At 52.8% G+C, this 12,322-nt stretch overlaps 1 protein-coding gene across 1 annotated transcript in view; it reads right to left on the bottom strand.

The window, feature by feature from the left end:
• The window catches only part of Grip2 (glutamate receptor interacting protein 2), a 33,949-nt gene extending 25,395 nt beyond the window's left edge, over positions 1-8,554 (bottom strand). The window contains exons 1-3 of the mRNA XM_085840283.1: positions 8,413-8,554; positions 529-609; positions 182-317 (exon numbers count right to left, since the gene is read on the bottom strand). Coding sequence (XP_085696409.1) covers positions 182-317; positions 529-609; positions 8,413-8,554 — 359 coding nt within the window. The remainder of the gene's footprint in view (positions 1-181; positions 318-528; positions 610-8,412) is intronic.
• Positions 8,555-12,322: the final 3,768 nt, after the last annotated feature.

The following is a 12,322-nucleotide window of genomic DNA, read 5'->3' as shown; positions in this document are numbered from 1 at the left end:
GGAATGACATGGAAGGGTACATGGTCTTGCCTGGGTGGGGTACTGCGGCCACAGGGGAGGAGAAGGAAAAGAGGCTGGGTCTTGAATCAGCATTTGTTAGAGGATGCCCTGTGGCAGACATCAAGCTCCCCACACTTATCTGTCCCCTCCCGATGCCCATCTACTACCCCACATGTCTTACCTGGCTGCCAGGCCCCCGGGTCTCAGGTTGGAGACTCTGGGCTTCCCGTCCTTGTCTGTCCCTCCGGAGATGGTCAGGCCCAGAGTGCTGCCCTCACGTTTGATCAACTCCACCATGGTGATGCCCCGGAACTCCTCTGTGGGCAGACAGGAGGATGAGCAGGGAAGTGTCCATTCTGGGGACAAGACTGGGGAGCCTAGAACAGGGAGGTCTGCACTCTGCCACTTTATGCTGGGTGGCATCATCCTCCACCAGGAGGGCACCACACTGAGGGACACAGTGCTGCTACGTCACGAGTCACTAGAACTCTTGGGGCAGAGATCAAGGCCAAGCATGTTCCACCATACCTGGAATGCTCTGGCGGCGGCATACCAGAGCCCCGTCGGCCCCCGCTGTGTCCTTCCCCCCTTTTGAGTAAGGCCCATCATCTGTGGGAGAAAGGTAGAAACCGGAATCAGAAACCAGCCCAGGTGCCACTTTCATCTTTGTTCCCCTGGGGGAGCGCTTCTACCTCATGCTGTGCAACAGTTATACCCAGCTTCCTGCCACAGTGTCCCAAGGGCTCTCCTTGGGCTGAAGAAGGCTTGGATAAGGATCCCCATGTGGACAGCTTCTCAGCCAATCTAAGGTTGGGCGTCTGCCATGCCCATGTCCTGGTCCATGTTGTTATCATGGGTAATGTTACCCAAACCATCCAGAAAGGAAGCCAAGGCTCAGAGAAGGAGAACTAAGTTCAGGGTCACACAGCTAGGGGGAGTGTTTATGAATCTAGTTTAGAAACCCAGGCCTATTAGCCACGGTCCCAGGATCTAGATGCATAATTGGTAAGGCAGGCACTTACCATGGTTTTCATGACCAGACCTGGCCAGTAGTGTATCCATGTGCTCACACGTGCGTGCATGCATGTGTGTGTGTGTGTGTCTGTGTTAATGCTTTACACTTTATAAATTCCACTTATGTGTAAGCCAGTGAACCTTAGCTTTACTGGGTAGAAAATCTCTTCCAATGCATTGTGGAGTAGTAAGTATTTCCCAGCCTCTCCCTCTCTCAGGAATCTTAGTAGATAGACCGGGTCCTGCCACTCTCTTTTCAGATCCTCACCACCCCTCTCTCATTTCCTGTCTTCTTGCTTTCTTGGGACATGTCTCATCTGCACAGACATTTGTCTTGGAGGGATTTTTTAAAAAGAGTTATTAGAGCACAGTGTGGTGGCACAGGTTGTAACCCCAGCACTCTAGGCGCAGAAAGAGGTTAGGACCTCAAGGTCATCCTGAACCCTAAAGTGACTTCAAGGCCAGCCTATCCTATGAGACAATAATAATAATAATAGTAATAATAATAATAATAATTCCAAACCAGCCAACCAACCAAAACCCCCTAAAACAAAGAGACGACCCCCACCCCTGATAGTTTAAATATAAAGAGAATACAGTCGGCCCTCTCTTTCCACACCTGCAGATTCAACCTTTAAAAAAAAATGTTTGTAAAACAATTGCTCCTATATGGAATATGCCCAGGCTCCCCTTGCCCCACCCCCTTCCATGAATCCCTAAGCGACACAGGACAGCAGCTCTGACAAACACAGACATTGTGCTGGGCATTTAAAAAGCATCTAGAGATGAGGTACCTTAGTTTTCCCTCAGTATTCACTGGGACCCCTAAGGACCCCAGGTTTGCAGATTCTCCACTCATATTCATAAAATAACTGTGTATGTTATTAACACAGCTACAAACTTCCAGCTAGAGCCAGATGGCTGAGTTACACACTAAGTAAGATGACGACCAAGAGAAGACTCGCGCATGCTTATACAGACAAACTTTTTCCTGATATTTTTGATGTGTGGTTGATTGACCCACAGAAGCGGGACAAGCCGTACAGAAAATTGACGGTTCCTGGAACACACACAGGTGACATGCAAAACGGACACTGCTTTGGAACCTGATCTGAGCTCTGTGGCTTTTGCTGCAAATTGCAGGCCAAGGAAGCATTTTCCCTTCAACACCTGGGGACAATCCTGGCCCAGCAGAACCTGCTTAATCTAGAAGGTCGAACGGCTCAGTGGTCTGCACTGGCCTGGGCCATCTGTGCCTTTCCCTGTCTGCTGTCTGATGGCCTCCTCTATCCTTCCCCAGGCCCACCCACATCTGTGTTTCTGAACGGCCTGAAGTTGCCAGGGTGTCCACGTCACCTGCTCTGTGGGGAAGCCACTGCCCCTCCCTCCCTGCAGGTCCCTTGCTTCATGCCATTCCTTCTCTGGGCTTTGCTGCTCTCATGGCTGTAGCCTCATTAGATGCTCACAGTGACCCTGGGGGGGGGGGGTGAGACCTTCAGGTCCATTTGACAGATAAGGAAACTGAGGCTCAGACTGACAGTTTCAAGGTAGACTCTGTACTCCCATCCCCGACTCCCTTGCCAGGCTCCTCCCAGCCTCACTGTTCTCAGTCCCTGGATGACAGTCATTAAGCTGACAGGCTCCCTGTGCTGTCTGAGGAGGGAGCATCCTCCGCAGGTACCAGGTGCACCTGCAGCTTCCTACCCCTCCCCCAGCCCTCAGGAGTTGATACTGCACATGCCTCCATCATCCCCTTAAGGAAGGCCAGCTCAGAGCAGAAAGGTATACCCTTCTAAGTGGACTGTGCCTGTCATTCAACAGCTGTGGGGTAGCATTTTCTTCTCCCTCAAGCCTCAGGGCTAGGGTCAGACAGAAGCCATGGTCCCTCTGCAGGTGACAAAGGTCACATGCTGCATCCCAGTTAGGTCTTTCTAAAGGGATCAGCCTGGGTCAAGACAGGACTTGGACTACTGTCAGGGCTCAGTGAGTTTATCAACCCCAGCGCTAACGATTTGGGGGGGGGGCTCTGTATTGCATGAAGGTTCACAGCACCCTGGTCTCCATTTCCAGGCATTAAAAATTGACCCTGGAACAGCCAGGGATGATTCCAGGAATTGTCAAGTGTTCCATGGGGGTGCCACATCAGCCTCCACTGAGGACCACTGTTCTATGAACAGGGCTGTGCTCAGCCTAGATAGAGGAAAGGCTTGGCTAGGGTCAGGGCCACAGCTCAACTGAGACCCTGGGAAATTTTCATTCTCTTTAGTCTAACCCATGAGAAACTGTCTGGTTTCTCCATTAACTCTGCAAAGTGGCCAGGGCCCCCTCTGCTTGCCAAAAAAAAAAAAAAAAAAAAATTAGCTGGTAAGTAGCCAAACAACAGCTACAGTGAGCAGCATTTTAGTGCTCCTGGAGTGGGGTCCCCAGCAGCTCTGTGTTCACACTCCTTCCCAGACCCATGCTCACAGCCATCACCAATTCAGGCAACACACCATTTAATATAATGCCTGCCATTACTGCTCCCTCGTACGTCCTTCATTACCTCCAACAAGACGCTTCTCAGCTAATAAAATTAGAACGGCCTCTTTTCCATCAGCAATGTGGGCAGATGACTCGAGTGTTTCACCAGGACACTTCTGAAATTGAAATGTGTCTCATCCCAGGCAAATCAGATCCTGTCACCTAGGCTCCCTCCCTCTTGGGCTGTCCAGGGGAGATGGGAGATGAGCTTCAAGGTTTATGTGTCTGTGGGAAGGGTATGGGAACCTGTGTTTGAAGGAAGCTGAGGACCAAGTTTATCCAGAACCAAGTGTATCTGGCTGCCAGCTGTGTAGTTCCAGGTTTTGATGAGATGAGGTTGCAAACTAAGGTAGTGGCATTGTGTACAGCATCAGTCATCAGGGACTGGGGAAATGGCTCAGTGGATAAAGTGCTTGCCACACAAGCATGAGAACCTGAGTTCAGATCTACAGAGCCCACACAAAAAGCCAGGCGTGTGCACACGCATACAGACACACACAGAGGCAGCTAGCAGTAAGCAGAGACCTGAACAAGGCCAGACATTTCAAGTGGATCCCAGAGGCCTCTGCTGGAGGTCAGGAGGTTAGGAGGTCGTACTGGCTAGGAGAGCTACTGGATTGGAGGCTTTTCTGTCTAACTGCTCTTCCCCCCAAGTCATATTCAGAGTAACACACAGTGAATGGGTGATATGAACTGATGATGCTTTTTCAGGGGGGACATCAGCCCCCCCTCCAAGAACAACCTTGTGATAGGAGAGACTGAGACACATTCAAACCAAGAATCAAAGAATGATCAGAACTGCCACCTGGCTGCATGCCCTGAGCCTCTAATCTCTATCTGTAAAGTGAGGGTGTCTCCCTCACTGACAGCAGTGAGCAATTAGGGGACCACTTTATTATAGATGCCTCCACGTGCTTTGGCCCCCAGAGCCCCCTCAGGGAACACGCTCACATTCTCCTGTCCTCTTGGATTTTTTTTTAAGAGGTGGGGGATGTTCTCGGACCTGGTAATTACATGCTTAGAGATGAAGGCTTTTCAAAAAAAACATCTTTCCCACCAATTTCAGCTGGAAACGTGCATAAAAACAGGGATATTTTTATCTGCATTTTTCTAGTCTCCTTCCAGCAATGGCCAATTATGAGCACTACTTCAGTCGGTTGGTGCTGTAGAAATTGCTTTGGAGGGAAATTCACTTCCGGGGCCCATGGGGAGCCAGGGCATAGGCCTGGACACCTGGTCCTGGCTACTGCAACCAGACAGGCAGAGGTGTGAAGGGGGGGGTCCTTCTGCTTTTTCTTCTCAGGCAAATCTTGCTGATCCGCCCTACATCTCCTTCCTCTGCAGCCCCAGGGAGCTACTGAGCTCACAAAGGGAAAAGGAAGTTTGTCCCTTGCCAATCTGCTTTGCCAGGGTGCCGCCTAAATAGAGTGCCAGGAAAGGGCACGGGCCCGAGGGGTGCTGCAAACTCAGCTCAGGCCTGTCATCTGCACCAGAGGCACTTAGACAAGCTGGAGATGAAGACTCCCTAGTGGGACCCCTGTGTTCCTGTGACAGCTGAATTAAGGTTCCCACTCCCAGGCCTTTGGATCTCACTTTCCAAATGGTCTGTGGAGATTCACTGACAATTCCTGGAGAGCAGCCACCACTTAGCATTATATCCCTGTCCAACCTTGATTTGACCCACCAGGCTATGGGAGGCACTGTTGCTATGCAGAGAAAAGGCTGAAATTTGGAGTCAGGTCAGCTTGACATGCTGATACACAGCTGGAGAAACGGAGACCCAGAGAGGGTTTTAAGTATTGCCTCATGGCTTTGCCCCAGGACTGATTCTCAGAACTTCAAAGTCATTACCATGCTGTCTTCACAACAAGCCTGAGTCAGAAGTGCCACTGTCACCATCATGGGATAGATGGAGAAACCAAGGCACATGGAAGTTAAGGGGACTACAATAAGGACACCCAGTCCTGGATGCATTCAAGCCCAAGAACCTGGTTCCCAGGGCATCCAGGCCAGCCCTCTATGACCCCTCCCTCTGGGCATGACACCTCAATCCTTAGACCTGTCTGTTCAAAGAGACATTCTTCCACAGGGACAACCCTGCTCTCTGCAGGGCTGGGTCAGCACAGGGCTGAGCTATGGATGTGGGCTTTGGTCTCCATAGCCAGAAGGCCTCCAGCAAGCCAGCTTTCCATGGGCAGAGGCATGGGATGATAGATAAGCGACCCACAGCACATTTTCAATGGTATGAGCAGGGCGGTCACACATCAAACAGAAAGCCTCACCACGAAATGTCAAGGTGGCGAGAGAGAATGAGAATCGGTAACCCTGCTGGGCTTGTCCTTGGCCGGTCTGCTGCAAGCATCCACACAAGCCGCTGTTTACTGAGAAGAAAGGGAAGCAGTCTCACAGGGGTCTCTGTGATGGAGTGATGCCTGGCACCCTGCAGATCGTCATGGAACCAGGTGTCCCTTACCCAAGAGGAACACATCCTTCATGCCTAGCTCTGTTCCCTACACCTATCAAGAGCACAAAAGAGCCCACGCGAGGATGAAGGAACCACAACCTAGGTAGGGTAAGACTCCTTAGAGCCATGATTAGCATCACTCCTCTCTCTGCCTGGAAGACCTCCCCAGATATCCACAAATCTCTTCTCTCACCCTGCGCAGTAACTTGATGAAATGTCCCTTAGTCAGGGAGGCCATGCCCATGAGTCTGTTGTACAGACTCACCCCAACACTTCCCGAAGTCTTGAAGTCTCTTCCCATTTGTTCCTCTGCATCCAACATTATCAGAAAGACTTCACTGTACTTAGGAGTGGAAGGAACAGGGCTTTCTAGCATTCTATAGGCACCTAGCTTTTGAACTCCATCCCCATCTGTAGTAAAGGAGAATGGCCATCAAAGAAGCATAATGAGTGGCCAGAGGCCAGGAACAGGAAGGGGTTGAGCCTGGGTGGAGCCCACCCCTCCCTGGCTCCAGGCGACTGGCTGATCTCCAAGTGGATGACCTCTGAGGGTTCCCCTATGGCCACAGCCCAGGCCTAGAAATGGCTCTGATGAAGCCCCTGGGGAGGAGGGTGTCAACAGGGACTCTCTCACTGTGCATACACTCTGCCTCAGTTGTCCTGAGTCTGGAATACTGGGTGGCCGGGATTCACTAAATCTTGGCAGCTCCTGATGACAAAGACATCTTTGTGGTCAGGAGTCGGAGGACATGCCCGTCCTTCAGGCAGGAGTTTGAGGGCAGTGTGTGTGTGTGTGTGTGTGCGCACGCGCGCGTGCATGCATGCACAGGAGTGGGGGACACTCTCAGGCACTTTCATTGGAGTCAGGTCTATTGTACCTGTTACCTTCCATCCCACAGATACCCTAGAGGCTCCCACGAGAGAGTCTGGACAGTCCCAGGAAGGGATCTGAGGAAAGAGGCACCTGGGTAGGGTCCATCCAGGCCAGAGAGAGTCAGGCTGCCTGCTCTACAGGCCTCAGTCCCCACTCCACCCCAACCCTGTAGTGTGGATACATATGTAGTGACCACCTGTTGGCTCTCTCTCACTGCTCTAAGGAGAGACTAGTGAGAGGCCCCATGGTTGGTTTAGCAATGGGCATGGAATCCATGCTGAGCCCTGAGTCTTTTGAGGGGACTACTGGAGATAGAATCTCTGACACAAAGCTTGGAGAACAAGGAGGAGGAGGAGGAGGAAGAGGAAGAGGAAGAGGAAGAGGAGGAAGAGGAGGAAGAGGAGGAGGAGGAGGAAGAGGAGGAGAAACAGGAACAGGATGGAGGACGGGAAGGGAAATGAGGAATACAGCACACCTAGACCCCGCTGTTCCCGAAGCTCCATTTCGGGACTTTCCTTTTCTTTTTTTTTTTTTTTTAAATAAAGGAGCCTCGGGATCGACATCAAGGAACGCTGATGCAGGTGTGATCCTGCGACCCAGGGAGGACATTCTCAGGGGCTGGAGTGGAGAGGGGATCAGGAAGCAACCGAATAGAAACCAGAGAGCTCAGCAGAGGCCTGGGGAGCTGGGCTCAGGAGCTGTAACCAGACTTCAGGCTTAGCCACTCCCTTCTGGGAACCCAGGGGTTGAGGCAGGTCAGGAGAACACCAGGACACAGGCTCTACTGTGGGAGGAAGCCCGAAAGCCAGGAAGAGAATGGGGCGAGGGCCCAGCACGCTTGGGGGTAAGAAAAGCACAGAAGTTCCAATCTCCCCAAGTCAAACTGTATGTCACACGGGTGTCCCTGAAGGAGACCTGGAGTGCATGGTCCCTACTCTGGAAGCTATAGAGAGGTGTGTAGACCTTGGAAGGTATTAAGAACATTAGAAGGTAGAACCCTTAAAGGCACAGAGAGCAGAGTGACCCACACTGTTGGGGGAGGTCAGGCTATCCCAGCAGGCTGAAGTTAGGGAAACAGACAGACAGACAGGAACAGACAATATACTTGCCCCATATTCCCTCCCCAGTTCCAGATACTACCACAGCCACCTAGGAATGTGGCAGCTGGGCCCCGCCCCTCTACTAAGTTCCAGAGCCCAGGTCTCCCAGAAACCTTCATCCAACCTGGCCTCAGGGAAGGTTCACTCCTGATGGGCAGCCCCATGCTCCCAACAACCGACAGCTCTACTCCCCTCACGGAGGCAGGAAGGGCAGCCTCCCTGGGTCTCTGACTGAACTCCCTGTAACCTATGCCCAGGGTCAGTCCTGGGAGGCAGCTTTCCAGTGACAGGACAGCTCCAGAGCAGAAACACAGCCCTTGGTACCTGCCTGGTTAGAGATCCCATGTCGTCTTTCCCACCAGACTTCCAGAGTGGCAGCCCCATTCCTAGCATGCAGGCCCCTCTGTGCAGCTGGTGTGGTGACTGCACTCTCCACGTACCTGCCTCTGCAGGGCTGTCCCGGCTGAGCCCACACAGCATGTCTGCTGTCTCTGCACTGCCCACAGCTCCCAGACACACACTAGGTTCCTCCCTCACCCTCTCGGGGAGGGGCTCAGGAGCTCCCTCCCACTGGTGGGGCATAGTCCACCCACTGCAGCCTGCTCGCTCCTTAAAGGGGCCAAAGCTTTCTTCACTGTGTCTCCAAGATCAGTATCTGAGGCCCCCTCAGCCGGGGGCATACGGCAGCACTCAGACTCTGAGAAGAGGACCCTAGATTCTTAGAAGAGAATCCTAGGGCCCTCCCCAGTCTCCTGGACACATGACTTTGATCCTAAAGTGCCCTAGGGCTTTGGCAAATGACTTATTTCTCTGGACCTCAGTTTTCACATCTGGAAGGGAGGACAGACCTTCCCAAACTTCACTCTTGTAAGGAGTGCATTTCAGCAGGACTGGCATAGGATTCCAGTCATAAGTCCCAAAGTGCAGTGGCCTCTCTGGCCATATGATTGCCCTCTAGGCACCTCTGCAGATGCTCACAGTCCCCCCAAGAACCCCGGCATTGATCCCTACCCCCCTTTCTCACTGCCTCACTTTTCTCTCTGGAAGCTGAGACTTAGGACCATGAACCTAACAGCCTACCATGTACAGTGTCCACAAGCATTACATGGGGACTGAATATGTCAGGCCAAGAATCTTCCACATCTAAGCTTGATGGGCAGGGGCAGCTGGTCATGGGCTGCAGTCACAGCTGACAAGCTGCCCCTTGCTTGCCCCAGATGGGCCCCAAACCTGCGCATTGATAGACCTCCTTCACTCAGGGTTCAGAGCCAACCAGGCAGATCCTAATGTAGCCCCAGGACCTTTCCAGATGGGGCAGCTGTACCCACACACCGTTCTGGTCCCATCCCACTCTCCCAGAGCTATACATGGGCACTGAGAAGAAAGGGAGAGGGTTAGTGACAACAAGGCACCAACCAGTGGCCATCAACACCCTATGCAAGTGCATAGTGCACCCAGCTGAATGCAGCAGAGATTTAGACCCAGGGTCCTTGCTCTCAGGGAGTTCTCGGCAGCCCAGTCACTGTGGAAATCAGATTAAGCTCACAGACTACCCTGGACCAGCTTCAGATGAATCCATGTTCTCATTGCTTACAGGCTCAAGTCCCTGCCCTGCTTTCACTCCCTAAGAGGCCTTCCTCATCAGGTAACCTTGAGTAGGGAGGAGCGGAGGATATGCTGGGGGGTAGGGTCTAGGCACTAGGCAAGTTCCCTAGACCAGCATTGTGGTCCAGGCCAAAGATCTAGGAGCACGGTACAGGCATGGGAGAGGTCATGAGGTTGAGTCTCATATGAAAGAGTCACACCAAGCAGAGAGGGCACAGGCTCCGTGGGTCCCTGTGCCTGGAAGGCCTGGCTATGACATGGACATATGACATGGTCCAGGGCACCTGACATCCTAACTCCACACCACTGGGAAGGAAGTCACCAGAGGTCCTCTAGCAGAGCCTCCCCCATCTGCGGGCAGTGGGCAAAAGATACACAGGTCTCTGGAGTGACGTCTGCTCTTTAAGAAAACATTTGTTCTCTTGACAGATGCATCTCAAGAGCCATTCTGATTGGCAATGGGAAGCTCGGCTGGAGCTCTCCGGCTCTTCACCGTTCCTTTGGAATTTACTTTTGTGGCTGAGAAGCCCTTGGAAAGGTCATTCCATGGATTAGGAGGGGAGCCGGCTACACAGCATTGCTTTGAGAACCTGTTGTGCTGGTCACTAGGGGGTCGGAGACAAAACCAGACAGGAAAGAAACCAGGCTCTGCCTCTGCCCTGGCCCAGCCACCCTACCACACATTTTTATTTAATTTTATCCATGCGTATGTGAAGACATGACTGTTGGTCAACCTTGGAACAAAGGGGGGTCCAAACGTGAAGTCTGACACAGAAACTTCCCCAAGGTCACCCAGCTGATCTGGGGGGAGTCTGATGTCTCCTACCATTAGGATTTCAAGGGCTAGTAAAGAAGTCTTAGGGTGCAGAGGTGAGCGTGTAGCTATGTGGAGAAGCTAGGAAGAGGCTTTTGAGCACAATTTTGAAGGATAAGTAGAAACAAGAAAGCGGCTACCATGTGAAGCTGTGGGCAAAATCCTCCCGAGAGATGAGAGAGAACCTGTAGGTGGAGCCAGATGAGGTCTGTGAGGTCTCATTCCTCCAGGGGCTGAGGGTTCTGGTTCACACCACCACTGGGGACTTGCTGCAAGCGTGGCCTCCTGGGCCAAACCTATCTGTTAACAATTGCTTCTGAGGTCTGAGTTTGCTTGCGTTCTGCAGGCAATCGGGAGCCACAGATGGTTGTAGGGAAAGAGCATGAGGAGTCTTTGCCAGGCCCTCAGGCATCTTGGAATGCGGTTGAGGAGTTCCACCTGGGAGCCACGTCCAGGCCAAGCTGCTCCTGGAACTTGATCCAGTGACCACCCCTCTAGACCAGTGCTGCCAGCCTCGGGGATGCGGAGGAACGGGAGACAGATTGTAGGGTGTACACCGTGGCTGGAAGCCAGGCTTCCTGCAGTTCCCAAAGATAGCATCTGACTTATCTGTGCTCTGACACACTGGAGCACGTGAGGGTAGCCTCGGGTGGGGGCAGCTGGACCACCGAGCTGGCAGGCACACCAGTCAGAGACTCGGCATCTCCACACCCAGAAGCTGTATGCCAGAGGATGGTTTGCTCATCCAAGCCTCTCTGGCCTCAGCTTCCCAGGGTGTAGAAAGGTACCACAAAGCACTCATCTCAAAGTCTTGGAATACCACCAGGCGTTGAGACTGGAGCAGGGCTCCTCACAGGCCTTCTGGTCCTGCAGATGGGATGTTCCTGGTTTTCTCATGTTAATAGATTTCTAAGGTCCCCAGAGTCTCAGGGGTCATAACCTCAGTAGCCAGCAGTGTGTGGGTCCTGGGACAGAAGCCTGGGGACTGGATTATGCCTTCCTCAGTCTTGCAACTGTACCATTAACCCTCACCCCCTACCCTATCGGCTGACTATCTTGGACTCTAGTCTAGCACAGTGAGGCCAAACCAGACTCCTTCCCTTGCACAAGCCTTTGGTTCAAGGCTTTCCTGCCATTGCTGACAACAGAGACACCTGTACTAATGGCCAGAGAAAGCATCCATCCACCAACCACCTGCCAAGTGCCTCACACCAAGACTGTGATGTGGACTAGCTGCTCTGCCTCAGGATGGTCAAGCTTTGTTACCCACAAGCTGTGAGTGGCCCCAGATGTTACACTCCAAGGGGGAGGGTGGGACCTTGGAAGAGGTTTTCAGACTCTGACAGTCCTGCTGTGGCTGGCTCCCCCTGCAGGGCTGGCTCCAGACTCCTCCTTCCTCCTCATAAGCACCCTGGCCCTGGAGGTGGGATGCTTCCTGGTGTCCTCATGCTGGTCAGGACTCCCAGGGTCCCCCTACTCTCACAGAGACCCAGGGGCTGTGACTACAGTAGCCAGCCAACCACCCCTCTCTAGGGTGGGAACCTGAGATCAAAAGGGGCCTTAGAGGCTCCTCCAGGACCGAGCTATGCCCTTCCTCCCACAGTCCAGGACAGAGTCCACTGTGACACGAGCAAGCTGTGTCCCCAAACCCGCCAGGCCCCTCAAGTGACAAGCGGAAATTAAGTCTGGTGGGGAGGAAGGCAGAGATGGCAATAGAGAACTGTGAGATAAACCCTTTATTGCTGTGGGCTTTAGTGGCCTTCTCCTCCTCCCTTTGCAAGCAGAGGCAGCAGACCCTGGCCTGGGGCCTCTGCATCACTCCTGATAACCACTTCTGGAAGGTGGGGGCTCTGGGGAAAGCGAAGGCCAGCCTGCCATTCTATCTGCCACAGGGGAAGAGAACTGAGACCAGATTTCTCCCATCTATCGGG

The sequence above is a fragment of the Mus caroli genome, unplaced genomic scaffold (genome assembly GCF_978045245.1).
Source record: "Mus caroli unplaced genomic scaffold, Mus_caroli_1 scaffold_7, whole genome shotgun sequence".
NCBI classification, from domain to species: domain Eukaryota; kingdom Metazoa; phylum Chordata; class Mammalia; order Rodentia; family Muridae; genus Mus; species Mus caroli.
Note: the sequence above shows the minus strand (reverse complement) of the source record. Positions and strands in the feature narration are given on the sequence as shown.